Raw genomic sequence first — 16,271 nt, 5'->3', positions numbered from 1 at the left:
TGTCCCGCAGGAGTTCTTTTACGTGCCAGTAAATCTACCGACACGAGGCTGACATATTTGAGCACCTTCAAATATCACCGGACTGAGCCAGGATCGAACCTACCAAGTTGGGGTCAGAAGGCCAGTGCCTCAACCGTCTGAGCCACTCAGCCCGGCACCAAGTGTTAGATCCCGTATCCAAGCGCCGTGGACAGGATGGAGTGCTGCACGAGGATTGAAGCCCAGAAACAGAATAAGCTGAATTCGAATTAACATGGCCCATAGTCGGCCAAAACGGGAGATAATAATAATATTGAACTTCAGCATTCAAAACACACGTGTATTTAGGAGCTAAGATATATAAATGATACCCACCTCCTTGACGAAATTCTACTTGCTCCACTATGGACAACTGCCGAGTGTCTAACCCAAATCAATATTTCCTCCTTAATATCTCGAAAATTATCTTCAATACTTTCTCGGGACTTGATGTTTCACTTACTACAATGAAAACAGTCTTTATCAGCATACATTAAAATTATTTAATAAATTCATTACCGGTTTTCGGAATCTTAGCTCCATCAACAGCGAATTATTAAAATAAACATATGAACATTCACAGTCCCCCTCTGTAGTGTAGTAGTTAATGTGAATAGCTGTCACCCCAGGACACCCGGGTTCGGTTCCCGGCTCTGCCACGTGGTCCACTCAGCCTCAGGAGGTCAATTGAGCACAGGGGTGTTCGATTCCCACCTCAGTCATCCTCGTAATTTTCCGTGGTTTCCCACTTCTTATCCAGGTAAATGCGGGGATGGTACCTAACTTAAGACCACGGCCGCGTCCTTGTCTATCCCGCCCAATTTTCCCATCTCCCAATAAAAAGGCTCCTGTTCAGCATAGCAGGTGAGGCCGCCTGGGCGAGGTACTGTTCTTCCATCCCAGTTGTATCCCCGGACCCAATGCCTCACGCTCCAGTTCGCTGTCCTTGAGGCAGTAGAGGTTGGACCCCTCGCCGAGGCCAAGGGAAAAAGACAAAACTTAGTAGCAGATGTAATGGGAAAATAAAGACAATAAAAAATCCATTGAAATTAAAAAAAAATCACCGAGGGTGGTTTCTTAAAATATTTATTTACGATTTCAACGGAGAAATTGCATTGTCACTAATCGAAGAAATGTCTTGCAGAACTCAACGAATTTTCGAGGTATCGTGCTCTTATTCCCAATTATCAACCCTACGACTTGAATCCTTGTTAGGTTGTATGTTTCCTTTTAGAACAGGGACTCTCAAACGCCCAAAATCTCACGCGTGCAGATAGAGGCGCAAGAGCTCCGTGCACCGTGCATCGCTGCCGCTCGGCATGGCTCGGATCAAGGCTTCGTCTCTGGGCTACTCGGCTAAGCTCGGCTCAATTCGCCTATGCTCGGCTCAAGTCAGCCTGGATTTGGAGCGCTACGGCGCAAGTGGGGCAGAGGGAGACAGGCGGAGCGAGCGAGACAGGCGTGAGGAAAGAGAGAGTAAGCGCTATTGCTCCATATCGAGGAGTGCGGGGTCTGCACTCTTTTCGACCAAGCCAAGTCGTCTCTTGCACCGTGCACAGTGCATGCACCATGCGCATGCACCCTGAGAGGCCCTGTTTTAGAACGAAACTGTGGGCTGGTATATTCCTTTCTTCTCAAGATCAACATCATCAGGTTGACTTGCCGAGCAATCCAAGCGCTGACTGTTGGATCAATGATAAATCCTACATTGTTGTCTTTGTAGGATATCGATCTTTAGAGTGCTTCCATTACCTGCCAAACCACGCTCCTCTCTTATATTACTATATTTCGTTCCAAATATATATCGTGTTAGTTATTGTCTTTCATCGAGCCCGAAAAAAAAATTGACCGTCTATATTTCTTATTGTTTCCGTATACGGTTCCATTGGCTAAATGGTTAGTGTGCACTCCTTTGGTCATTGGGGTCCCGGATTCGATTCCCGAAAGGGTCGAGAATTTTAATCATAATTGATCAATTACGCTGGCACAGGGGCTAGGTAAATGTGTCGTCTTCATCAACATTCCACCCTCGTCACGATGCGCAGGTGACCTATGGGCGTCAAATCGAAAGACCTGCATCTGGCGAGCCGAACTTTTCCTCGGACACTCCCGGCACTAAAAGCCATACACCTTGTTTCCGTTGTTTTCTACGTTCTGATAGATTTCCTTATGCCGGCCCCCGTGGTGTAGGGGTAGCATGCCTGCCTCTTACCCGGAGGCCCCGGGTTCGATTCCCGGCCAGGTCAGGGATTTTTACCTGGACCTGAGGGCTGGTTCGAGGTCCACTCAGCCTACGTGATTAGAATTGAGGAGCTATCTGACGGTGAGATAGCGGCCCCGGTCTGGAAAACCAAGAATAACGGCCGAGAGGATTCGTCGTGCTGACCACATGACACCTCGCCATCTGCAGGCCTTCGGGCTGAGTAGCGGTCGCTTGGTAGGCCAAGGCCCTTCAGGGGCTGTAGTGCCATGGGGTTGGTTTGGTTGGTTGGTTGATAGATTTCCTTATTATTTCTTAAGTTCCACAATTCTGGACTTTTCATTGGACCCAGTATTTGTCTAATTATTCTTCTTTCTAATATTTCAATCTTTTCTAATCTACGATTTAATACTGGGCATTAGCTTGTGTATAGATATTCCGTTTTCATTATTATTACTGTATTATTATTATTATTATTATTTCTTAATCCAGGGTTGGTTTTCCCTCGGACTCAGCGAGAGATCCCACCTCTACCGCCTCAAGGGCAGTGTCCTCGAGTGTGAGACTTTGGGTCGGGGGATACAACTGGAGAATGGAACCAGTACCTCGCCCAGTCGGCCTCACCTGCTATTGCTAAACTGGGACCTTGTGGGGGCATGGGAACATCGGAAGGGATAGATAAGGAAGAGCGAAGGAAGCTTCCGTGGCCTTAAGTTAGGTACCATCCCGGTTTTGCCTGGAGGAGAAGTCGGAAAGCACGGAAAACCACTTCGAGGATGGCTTAGGTGGGAATCGAACTCAGTTGACTTCCCGAGGCTGAGTTGACCCGTTCCAGCCCTTATACCACTTTTTAAATTTCGTGGCTGAGCCGGGAGTGGCAGCTAACCACTAACCACTACACCACAGAGGTGGACTATTATTATTATTATTATTATTATTATTATTATTATTATTATTATTATTATTTAGAGGAAAGCCGATTGTTTCACATTCGTGAAAGGCTACAGAGTATGAAGTATTGATTTGATATATGTAGCATTAGGCAACTGGCTGAATGTGCAGAATGGTGAGGCGAAGCATTTCGCCACGCAGACTGGGCGTAACTAATTTAAAATTCACAACACCGTCCTCAGTGCACTCATGGAATGTTCGTATCTTATTGTTGATGATGTAAGAACATCGCCACGGAAATCGGCAATATACCAACCAGTTTCGCAAAAACTGAAACCACTTTTTCCTTTGCGAAAATCAAATGTTCATAAATATGTCTCCCGGCCATGGCCATGCATCATCGGCTGCTAATTTCAAATGGCAACCAGCCATAAGACATAGCCAGGATGGTTGCTCTTCCCTTACACATTTTGTCGCGTCACGTAACACACATTTTCGAATCAGCCCCAGCCATAAGGCAAGTTTATGTTAAAATACTATTAGAAAAATGTCCGGCTCCGTGGCTAAATGGTTGGCGTGCTGGCCTTTGACCACAGGGGTCCCGGATTCGATTCCCGTCAGGGTCGGGAATTTTAACCTTAATTGGTTAATTTCGCTGGCAGGTGGGCTGGGTGTATGTGTCGTCTTCATCATCATTTCATTCTCATCACGACGCGAGGTCGCCTACGGGCGTCAAATCAAAATACCTGCACCTGGCGAGTCGAACTTGTCCGCGGATACTCCCGGCACTAAAAGCCATACGCCATTTCATTTCATTAAGAAAAATGACAAGCGTATTCAGAGAATAGATTCTCTCTAATACCTTAACTATTGAAATCTCATCACTCGAGCATTGAGAAATTAATTGTATATTTAGAACTTCTAGGAAACCTGTCCCGGATTACCAAAGGAAGTCAGAAGTGGTCATCTAATAATAATAATAATAATAATAATAATAATAATAATAATAATAATAATACCGAGCTCGATAGCTGCAGTCGCTTAAGTGCGGACAGTATCCAGTATTTGGGAGATAGTAGGTTCGAACCCCACTGTCGGCATCCCTGAAAATGGTTTTCCGTGGTTTCCCATTTTCACACCAGGCAATTGCTGGGGCTGTACCTTAATTAAGGCCACGGCCGCTTCCTTCCCACTCCTAGCCCTTTCGTATCCCATCGTCGCCGTAAGACCTATCTTTGTCGGTGCGACGTAAAACAACTAGCAAAATAATAATAATAATAATAATAATAATAATAATAATCATCATCATCATCATCATTCCGTGTCCGGACAGCATTTCCAAAATGTAGCAACTCCGATGGCCTTGTTGTTCGCCTCGATTAGGTCCTGTGTAGTGCAGGGATGTTCTAGTAGGGGACAAATGAGCAGGTGGTTCGGATCTTGTGTTACACCACACTCGCAGGATGCGTCTCCATCAGCTGGAAGTATGGCCCATTTTTGCATGTTGGTCTTGCAAAGAGGTACGCCCACCCTAAGACGATTAAGTGATCTCCAAATAGGGTAGGGCAGGTCATTTCCTGGAGCTAGCTCTTCCTTTGCAGGAGTATCAGACGGCAGCATGCTCTTCCACCTGGTGATGCGGTTATACTCAGGTGTTCCTACCAGTGGTTGAGTCCTGGTGATGAAGCTCTTTCTCGACTTCAGTCGACAGACTACAGCCTGGTGATCATGCAGTGGGTGGCGAGAATCATTAGTCTATAATAATAATAATAATAATAATAATAATAATAATAATAATAATAATAATGTCCGCCTCTGTGGTGTAGAGGTTAATGTGATTCGATTCCCACCTCATCCATCCTGGAAGTGGTTTTCCGTGGTTTCCCACTTCTCCTCCAGGCAAATGCCGGCATGGTACCTAACTTAAGACCACGGCCGCTTTCTTCCCTCTTCCTTGTCTATCCCTTCCAATCTTCCCATCCCCCCAACAAGGCCCCTGTTCAGCATAGCATGTGAGGCCGCCTGGGCGAGGTACTGGTCATTCTCTCCAGTTGTATCCCCTGACCCAAATTCTGAAGCTCCAGGACACTGCCCTTGAGGCGGTAGAGGTGGGATCGCTCTCTGAGTCCTTGGGGAAAACCAACCCTGGATGGTAAATAGATCAATAATAATAATAATAATAATAATAATAATAATAATATGTTTGTCCAGCCATTGTCCCATTGCCCTGCGAGGTTGGGTATGAAGTGAGATGAATCTTCGTAGCGACTTTTTACGACCTCGTGCCCTTCCTAATGTCAACTTCATCAGAGTTAATGAGGAGAAAGGAATGACGTGATGCATGATACTAGGAAGGGAGAGAGTGAAACCCGGTGCCGGCACATAGCCCACTCCTGTCGAATGGCACCACGGCATCTGATCAAGAAATAACGTCCCCATCGTCGAATATGGGTCTCCGTGCTGGGATCCGTACAGGGTAGGTTTAATAAATTCCCTAGAAGCAGTTCAAAGAAGAGCGATGCGTTTGGTAAACGGGAACAGGGGAAATAGCATTAATTGGGAAAGTCTTGGATCTAGAAGAACTAGAGCACGCCTGTGTAGTCTTTATAAAGGCTGGTACACACCAAGCGACAAAGTGGCGGAACACGTGTATCGCGACAAGTCCCAGGGATGTCCTGCGACATTTTTTCCTTGTTTGGGACTGTCGCCATACAAAAGTTGCACGTCGCAGGTCTCCCATTCGAAATGGGATACATGATACAAATGTTGCGCAACATGATGTAGTCAGGGCGTGTCGCGAGACAAAGTCCCGGGACACACGGATGCCAGTGTGCAGATAGCCGCCACGTGTGTTGGTGTTGTGTTTCGTGTTCTGTTGTTTTATGATGGAAACTACTCTAAAAATCATTGAGGATTTACACACCCTCCCTTGTCTTTGGGATGTTATGTCTACCGGGTATAAAAACAGAGACAAAAGGAGGGAAGCAATGGAGTCTCTGGCTAAAAAGTTCACTACAGTATGTCCATTCACGAGATGGAGAAAAATATTCACAACATTAAAAGCACATAAAGCAATTTCTTGCCCCATTTGGCGCCACTTCCTGTAGTGCAACTGGCTCTATAGATGTGGACGCGGGGCATTGTATCGCAACAGTCTAGGGACAGTGTCCCGCAACTGTCCCCATACAATGTCCCGCGACTTTGTTGCTAGGTGTGTACAAATACAGTAGAGACAATACGCGACACTGAGCGAGATATCGAGGGACAGCTATTGGAGCTCACTCTAGCGGACAGACCTGAACAGTACTGATTCTCTCATAGGAGCACGTGTATTTTTGTGTGAAGTTTTTGGTGTTATTTATGCATTTTTAGTGAGTTGACATAATAAAATAGTAGCGTGTGTCATTCCTTGATATTTCCTCTCAACATGAGGGGAAAGGTATGTGCTGTGTTTGACTGCCGTAACTATGAAGTAGAGAAGAATGCGCGGTCGTTCTTCAGGTTCCCTCGTGACAAGAACATGTAAGTAATATTGTGTTTGCATATATATTCTCCCAGTGACAGAGATTTTTATAGTACTTCATAATCTTCTGACCTGCTCGACCCATATTTTAACTGGCATAAAATGTAATACGCATATTTTATTGTATAGTGCAGCAGTTAACCTTCAATACCGATGTGTTGTTGTAGGTGTGATCTGTGGGTTTTGAAATGTCACAGAAGTGATTTGGGTAAGGTATACAAGAAAGAAGGGACGTTACGCTTATATAAGAATTATAAGATATGTTCAGATCATTTCCAGGCCAGCGACTTTAGAAATCCTCGACTCTACTGCCAAGGGTATGTTACAGTTTTACTCTAATTGTACGTAAATATTCCTCAAAGAATCACTATCGACAACATTTTCATACTTTTCTTTCTTTAATCCCTCTGCTCAGATTAAAGTCGGAATTTTATAGATTTTCTTTCTGTTAGTAGGCTTCATGTTAAGAGGAAAATTGTCCAGCTTTTAAATGTTAACTCATTGCATCATGTGGGTAAGGAATGTGCCGATATTTTTATTGACAAGTGTCTTAATGTGATCATACAATGTTTTTTAAATGAGAAAAATGACAAATCCAACCGTAAAAGTTCAGGCACGAATGCTAAAGCTAAAAAAGTAATGCATAAATGAAAGATTAAGCCATTTCACAGCAGCCCATTTCATATCTTGTTTATGTGTCTAATTTCAGTCTTTGAATAATAACCTTTTAAATAATTCTTCATTCATTTATCCAGAATTGCTTTAGCAACTTCGAAGTTAATATCTCAATACCACTTTCTTTCTAGACGTAATTGATTTATCCGTTTCCGTATATGCATTTCCATTGATATTTGAATTTAGCGCGATTTGTTCAGGTCAAGTCACTAGGAGCGCCACCGTCGAATTGTCTCCCATTTTAGCAAGGCGAAATCCGTAAGTGTCGTGTATTGTCTCTACTGTATTTGGTGTGTAATAGCCTTAAGAGCTGCTCGGGAGGGAACTGCCTGGAGCAGTATTAGGAACAGGTTGGAACCTCCCTCGCACTTATCGAGAAATGTTCACAAGCATAAAATTAGGGTCAGAAACCAGCACACTGGTGTAGGCAAGTTTCCTTTCGTAAACAGGACCATAAGGGATTGGAATAAATTAATTGCAGCAGTCATTCCCTTCCGGTATCAAATCGTTTAAGATCATTAGTACTGAAACACTAAATTTGTAATTTTCTACTAGTTTTAGAATGTTAAACTGGTAGTATTTCTTGTAATATTTTATCTCCATGGAATTGCTTGTTGTACTATAGTTGTTGTTGGATAATTATTTTTTTAAGTTTACTTTATCAATATATGTAATTAGCTAGTAGTAAGTTCAGCCTATAGTATTGCAAGCCGTAGTGTTAAGCACTGGAAATACTTAAGTTGTGTGTGGACTTGTATATGATGATGCTGGATTTAGAATGTTAAACTAGAAGTATTTATGTAATATTTTCTTCCCATGGAATTGCGTGTTGTACTCCTGTTGTTTGATTGTTGTTGTTGTTGGGTAATTATGTTAAACTTAATTTATTATTACACTACTGTAAGTGACCATTGCCACCGCGATATTTCCCATTTGCGATATAATAATAATAATAATAACTGCTAAACTGCAAAGGGCTTACAAAATCACATGGAACAGATACAACAAAAGATGTATATAAAAAAAATGCAAAATTACGACACTACAATACAATCATCAAACCAGAGGCACTTTATGCATCTGAAACACTGATCATTGGCGGTAGGTCACAAATGAAAAGCATTGAGAAACAAGAGAGGAAAATTCTCAGAAAAATCCTAGGACCAAAGTTCGAAAATGGAATTTGGATGAAAAAAAAACCACACGACCGGGCGAGTTGGCCGTGCGCGTAGAGGCGCGCGGCTGTGAGCTTGCATCCGGGAAATAGTAGGTTCGAATCCCACTATCGGCAGCCCTGAAAATGTTTTTCCGTGGTTTCCCATTTTCACACCAGGCAAATGCTGGGGCTGTACCTTAATTAAGGCCACGGCCGCTTCCTTCCACCTCCTAGGCCTTTCCTGTCCCATCGTCGCCTTAAGACCTATCTGTGTCGGTGCGACGTAAAGCCCCTAGCAAAAAAAACCATATGAAATTTTTCAATTCACAGAAAAAATCACAGATACCATCAGAAAGAGACGACTAAAATTCTACGGACACCTACACAGAATGAATAAAGAAAATTCTAAATCTAGCTCTAACCCTGAAAATCCGCAACAATTGATTAGCAGAAATTCATGAAGATCTACAAGAAATGGGTATTGAGGACGAAACCATTCAAGATAGAATGAAATTTAGAAGCTTAGTAAACAAACATAAATTTGCAAAGAAACCAACAAGAAAAAAAAATACAGGCTGGACAGAAACACGCAGAAAGGAACACAGTGAAAAAATGAAGAGATATTGAGAAGAAAAGAAGAAGAAACATTGTGCAAAATAAGTTCAAACGCGCTTCACAGTTGGGCACAACGAATCAAAATAATAATAATAATAATAATAATAATAATAATAATAATAATAATCCCATCCGACGGACGAATTAATATAAACAGCATCATATGCCCTCACTCGATATGAGCAGTGCGGAAAGGTTTGGAACTCAATCCAGAATTTTAGCATGCTATCTAGTGATTAGAAATTTTGTACCACCACCTATCCTGCCTTGCAGGTGATGATCTTTTTTTTTTAATTAACGGGTCTCGAACCGGCTCACCACGGTGTCAGATCATTTAGCATGCAATATGATTTAGTAATAAATGGAAACTGTTCCGAAGTTTGTTTCAGAAAAAGGGAATTATATTTCTTCGCCGTAATAAATCATCAAATCTTGAATGGAAACTCTATGGGGTGTCGTAATGATAACCAATACGGCAAATTGAACTAATTATTATTACAGAAAAAAGTAACGCTGTCTTTGGCTGTATCACATGAACAACACTTTTAAAAATAAAACTGTATTAACAACTGTTTACAATATCTGAAGTTACGCAAACCACTCCTGATACCTCCAGTCACACGGCAGGTAATAAGGGACTTACTTACAGCGGCTCATAGCGACCAACTGCAGAAGCAATATCCTGAAACGATGGGAGTTTCAGAATATATTTTAACTTTTGCACTCATTAATTTTAAATTGGGAGTAACAATTAACTGATCGGCAGATTGGGAAGTGATGTAAAAAACAACAAAATCGCGCGAGTATATATTCTCTGCTACACGGAAAAGCATAGGATCATAGATATATTTTTGAGCTTAGAAGACGAGAGGGTGAGTATTGGTTCTCTAATTGTTCCCCTTTTAGTAGCCTTTTACGACATGCATCCTTTGACTCCATCCACAGGGGAAATAAAGAGTTGCGATAAATTGAAAGAAAAAGGAGCGTATCCAGAATGGAAAGGCTCATAAATTGCGAGGAAATGAAATACGTTCTACGTCTCGTAAATCTAGCAATTATTATTATTATTATTATTATTATTATTATTATTATTATTATTATTATTATTATTATTATTTACTAGTTGCTTTACGTCGCACCGACACAGATAGGTCTTTGGATACTGGCCGCACTTAAGCGACTGCAGCTACCGGGCTCGGTATTATTATTATTATTATTGTTATTATTATTATTATTATTATTATTATTATTATTATTATTATTATTATACATTTTAAGTTATTTTTTTGCTTTCGTTTCGGCCACCTAAGAGCCACGTTTGACAATCTATGCATTATTTTCAGCCTTCTCTGGCTCCACTCTTTGCCAATATCTTTTCATCCTTTCTCTTACTTCCTTCTTCCTTATAATATCTCCCTTTTCTCACCAGTGCTTCCCCAGTCTCCCGGAAACAGAGGAACTATTTCTTTGAAATCATTTAGGAAAAGGCTAGGAAAGCAACAGAGGGAATCTGCAACCTGGGCGACTACCCTAAATGCAGATCAGTATTGACTGATTGATTGATTGATTGAGTTGTCCAAATCGATTTCTGCGAATTATATCATTTTCCGTAACCCCTATCTTAGTCAAATTCAACCTCACTTCCCGAAACTAGTTCAGTTCTCTCTTTCAAAGATTCTCTTCGTTAGTCTGTTATCGTCCATCCTCAACAAGTGTCCAGCCTTCTCTTCCTCAACAATCCAGCCATTATTTTAATTATAGAAAATGAAAATCCATAGCCTGTTTCCAGTCATTCGACCGGGTCAAGAATGGAATGAATGAAACCCCTATCTAGCGGCGAGGATAGGAATTGTGCTGGCTGCTGAAGACTCGCCCTCTCCTCTAGGGCAATGATTAATGACTGACAGATGAAATGATATTGGAGAGTGTAGCTGGAATGAGTCTGGCCCCGTGGTGTAGATGTAGCGTGCCTGCCTCTCGCCCGAAGGCCCCGGATTCGATTCGCGGTCAGGCCAGGGATTTTTTCTCTCGACCTGAGGGCTGGTTCGAGGTCCACTCAACCTACGTGATTAGAATTGAGGAGCTATGTGACGGTGAGATGGCGGCCCCGGTCTCGAAAGCCCAGAATAACGGAGAGGATGCGTCGTGCTGACCACACAACCCCTCGTAATCTGCAGGCCTTCGGGCTGAGCAGTGGTCGCTGGGCAGCAGGCCAAGGCCCTTTCAAGGGCGTTAAGTGCCGTGGGAGGGGGGGCGGGGGAGGGAGCTGGAATGAGAGATGACAGGGAAAACCGGAGTACCCGGAGAAAAACCTGTCCCGCCTCCGCTTTGTCCAGCGCAAATCTCACAGAGACACAGAGGCTCGAATACAGTATTATTATTATTATTATTATTATTATTATTATTATTATTATTATTATTATTATTATTATTATTATTATTTGCCTTTGACGGCGGGACCTAATGTTTACAGTGCACTATGTCTTCTGGTATGGGTTAGAGCAATTTGTTACTTTCATTGACCTGTTTCTGTCTTATTCTAGTCTTTGACAAGATGAAAGTGACTGAGGTATGAGCGACGCTAGTAATACCGCCGGGCTGAGTGGCACAGACCGTTAAGGCGCTGGCCTTCTGATCCCAACTTGGCAGGTTCGATCCAGGCTCAGCCTGGTGGTATTTGAAGGTGCTCAAATACCTCAGCCTCGTGTCGGTAGATTGACTGGCACGTAAAAGAACTCCTGCGGGACTAAATTCCGGCACCTCGGCGTCTCCGAAAACCGTCAAAGAGTAGTTAGTGGGACGTAAAGCAAAATAACATTATTATTAGTAATACCATTCCTTATGAAGCCAGTCCCTGCTATGAATGGTGTGAAAATGTTGCTCATAGGGTTAGTTGATGCATGCACTTGGGCTTGGCAGACTGATATGTAATAGCAACTTCTGGCTCGGTGAGGAAAGCAACGGGAAACTACATCACTCCTCATCACGTCTGTTCATTGATGCCTAGGCCATCTATGACAGCTGATGGCAGAGCTGTTGAGGATCCAACCAGCCTGAGGGTTGAGGACTGAACATACATACACATTATTATTATTATTATTATTATTATTATTATTATTATTATTATTATTATTATTATTATTATTAATAGCCAGCCCTGTGGTGTAGATGTAGCCTCCTGTGTCTTATTCCAAGGCGCTGGGTCCGTTCTCTGGACAGTTCAAGGATTTTAATTCTGGACAGAGTAGTAGAACAGGGTTCACTTGATACGAGATTTTCTCAAGGTCTTGGTTCCATGAAGAAAGCGCACAGTGAGAAGATGATGCTACTGACCTCGTGTACATATAGACGAACACCTGTTGTCATGGTAACAATAGTATAGAGAAACTGATGACACTAATACCAGACAGACCAAAAACATAATCCATGTTAATGTAATACTCTTCCAACATACTTCCCTATACACATTTCCCCCGCCCAACACACAACCACCGAGCTCGATAGCTGCAGTCGCTTAAGTGCGGCCAGTATCCAGTATCCGGGAGATAGTGGGTTCGAACCCCACTGTCGGCAGCCCTGAAGATGGTTTTCCTTGGTTTCCCATTTTCACACCAAGCACATGCTGGGGCTGTATCTTATTAAGGCCACGGCCGATTCCTTCCCACTCTTAACTCTTTCCTGTCCTATCGTTGCCATAAGACCTATCTGTCAAAAAAACCACAACCGGCATACTCATCATGTGTCCCGTCTACGCCTAACCTCGCAACGTTCTATCTTCCACCGTCTCCCTACTCTTGGTAACTCACTTCCCGATACTGACATATTCACACCCATTGCATCCTTCAAACACAATATTAAAAGATTCCTTTAAAGTCCTCTCCAGGTTTCCATTTTCTTCCGCCCTTCCAACCCATTAACTGTCTGACTCGTTGGGTGAATGGTCAGCGTACTGGCCTTCGGTTCAGAGGGTCCCGGGTTCGATTCGTGGCCAGGTCGGGGATTTTAACCTTTATTGATTAATTTCAATGGCTCGGGGTTTGTAATGTCCCCAACAGCCCTACAACTCACACACCATACATAGCACAATAACACGCAGTTATCTACACATGGCAGATGCCGCCCACCCTCATCGGAGGGTCTTCTTTACAAGAGCTGCACTCGGCTAGAAATAGCCACACAAAATTATTATTATTATTATTATTATTATTATTAATTTTATCTGTCGGCAATGACAAGGAAAATTAAAATGATTATTTAAAGAAATGAGAAAAAATCGTAAAATCTCTTGAAGAATAAAACAAGAGGGAATCATGAAAGAGAAAACCTTCACATTAGATGATCTGCTTAATATTGCAGAGATGGAAGAAAGCTAAATGTGAAGGCCCACATTATCGATAGCTCATAGAACTAATCAAGAATAACGTTACATTGACTATCGTTGTGACTGATGTGATTTGGCTGCCACTCATCTCTGATAGACAGGATTATTGCTGCGTCCTGAATATTGGAGGAAAGTAGCTGGGGAGTTAGATAACTTTGCACATGCTATATGATTAGCCCGTCAATTAGTACTTATTTTATATTGTTATTTAAGTAGTGTAAAATGGCCCTCCATTGGCTGTATCTAATAAATAAATAAATAAATAAATAAATAAATAAATAATGACGTATGGTCTCCGGAGAGGCCTAGTGTGGGTATTTTTCTCGAAGACGGCCTATTAGGCGACCTGCATGTCTGTGAAGACGAAGTGTTGAATACCCCACACACACACCCATCCCCCGAGCCATTGGAATTAACCAATTAAGGTTAAAATCCCGACCCGGCCGGGAATCGAACCCGGGACACTCTGAATCGAAGGCCAGTACGCTGACCATTCAGCCAACAAGTCGGACAATAAATAATAATTATACTGGTTTTATACTTCATTAAGTAGTTTTATAGTATTCGGATATACGGAGATGGAGTAATTTTGTCCCAGGGGAATTCCTTGGCGTGTCGATAGAGCTGGGTTCGAACCTCTCAATTTGGGCTCAGAATGCCAGCGCTCTATGACCTATATATTAGACCCTTTTGATCAACAATCATCATCACAAGCACTCTACCATCTAAGCCAAAGATCAAAGAGAAGCATGTTATCAAAGAGTTTTGATATAAAATTCTGCCCTTTGCGCACGGATTTCTCAACCATTAAGGTTGGTTGGCTCCCGAATGAATCCACCATTAGGTATCATAGATAGCCCAAGTGGCACGGAAGAGTCATACTAAGGTTATGAGGTATGATCCGAGAGAAACAGTCGCTGATTTCTCCCCAAGATGGACTCAGTTTGAATCCCACAAATTGCATGTAGGATTTTGGAAATGAAAAGTTATGTATCTGTGGTTTGAATTTTACGTTATACTGGAAGCCACGTGACTACGATCACGTCTGGAATAACACATTTACCTGCTTGCGAGGTAGTTCCCTGTTGCTTTCCTCTCCAAGCCAGACTAGCTCAGGCAGTAGAACTCTGATTCTCTGACCCCAACTTAGCAGGTTCGATCCTGGCTCTGTCCAGTGGTACTTAAAGGTGTTCAAATACGTTAGCATCGTGTCAGTAGATTTAGTGGCACGTAAAAGAACTCCTGCGGGTCAAAATTCCGGTATCTCGGCGTTTCCGAAACCGTAAAAGTAGTTAGTGGGGCATAAAGTCAATATTATTATTATTATTTCACATTTATTACAATCGAGGTAAAGGTATTCTAACATTCGCGAATCAGATAAGGTACAAAACAAAGAATAAATTATAAACCCAAATATCACGAATGTGACAAAAATTCATTTATGGAAGGTAGAGAGAGATGACTAAACGAATTAGTTTCCACAACTGTTGTTTTAAATGCTAACTGGATGCACACCAGCGAGAAGAAGATGCTAGGCCGAAAAATTGAATTTTAAATTGACTTCGAAACTAGTAAACCGCACATTCATGGTTCTTGCTTAAATGGGACAATACTAGATTGTAAAAGCCGCATCTCGCCACAGATGTAGCCTATTTAACCATTATTCTGCCCTAAGACAAGCAAATACATCGTCAAGTTCTTGGGAACAATGTATATACTAGGTAATCATGAACAGCTACTAAAAATACACACTTCATACTTATTTTTTTTAAAAAATTATTGAATGAATTCTTACGTGTATCAATTGCAGTGCTGACATATGTTGACTCCAGCAGTACGAGAATAAGCACGGAAACAATGGAAGACGAAAACCATCTTCTTTGGCAACAAAGACATCCCACTCTTCCGCGCGACATGGTCAGGTAACAATACACTGTCGGTTAGCGCAAACTGAACTGTGTTTAGTGGAGGGAGAATAGCACACTGCACGAGGTAGCGAACTAGCGCGCCAACGGTCTGTAGGCAACGGATGGACGGAGACTTGGGAAGTGAAAGTGAATTGAAGTGTTTCTTTAGCTGCACAAGTGAAGCGGCGAATGTGTCCTGTCCCGTATTATATAGGTTTCAGCCAGGGGAAGGCGGGGGGACGAGAGAAGTCCGGGAGGGAGTTATCCATTGTTCAGTTGACCAAATGAGGAAGTTCAAACGCATTTCATTCTGCCTTTTTTCGATTGTCATAATCATCGTTCCTTCCTCCTCTGCTTTTGGAATCATACACAATCAGTGCCTAACAGAAAATTTCCCAAGAATACTAGAATAGATTTTTTTTAAGCATCGGATCTAAATCAGAGAAATGTAAATATTCATCTCGCATAAGGGAGAAGGAAATCTTCTTTTTCTAAGGATTTTCCCACACCTCTGGGGTAGTGGGTGCGAACTATGTCACACAGGGGGATTTGGCCCTGATTTACGGACGGATGCCATTCCTGACACCAACGGTATATGGAGGGATGTAATCACGATTGCGTGTTTCTGTGGTGGTTGGTAGTGTTGGGACAAACACAAACACCCAGTCCCCCGGGCCAGAAGAATTCATTAGAGGCGATTAAAACTCCCCGGCGCAGCCGGGAATCGAACCCGGGAGCCTCTGAACCGAAGGCCTCAACGTTGACCATTCAACCAAGGAGTCGGACAGAAGGGATAAGGAAATACAACCAAATAATTCGAAATCCATCCATTTCTTCCATCGGCTCCACAGCCTAGGGGCAAAGAGACCGCCTCTTGATGGTAGGTGAAGGTGTTGTTGGTGGTG

The 16,271-nt window shown here is 42.6% G+C and overlaps 1 protein-coding gene across 1 annotated transcript in view; it reads right to left on the bottom strand.

Annotated features, from left to right (window-relative positions):
• Positions 1 to 15,527, bottom strand: part of LOC136885780 (protein takeout) — a 79,789-nt gene extending 64,262 nt beyond the window's left edge. The window contains exon 1 of the mRNA XM_067158517.2: positions 15,255 to 15,527. Coding sequence (XP_067014618.1) covers positions 15,255 to 15,375 — 121 coding nt within the window. The 5' untranslated portion in view covers positions 15,376 to 15,527. The remainder of the gene's footprint in view (positions 1 to 15,254) is intronic.
• Between the last annotated feature and the right edge of the window lie 744 nt (positions 15,528 to 16,271).

This window comes from Anabrus simplex, chromosome 14 (genome assembly GCF_040414725.1).
Source record: "Anabrus simplex isolate iqAnaSimp1 chromosome 14, ASM4041472v1, whole genome shotgun sequence".
NCBI lineage: Eukaryota > Metazoa > Arthropoda > Insecta > Orthoptera > Tettigoniidae > Anabrus > Anabrus simplex.
The sequence above is the reverse complement of the archived record's forward strand: the minus strand, read 5'-3'. Positions and strand labels throughout refer to the sequence as shown.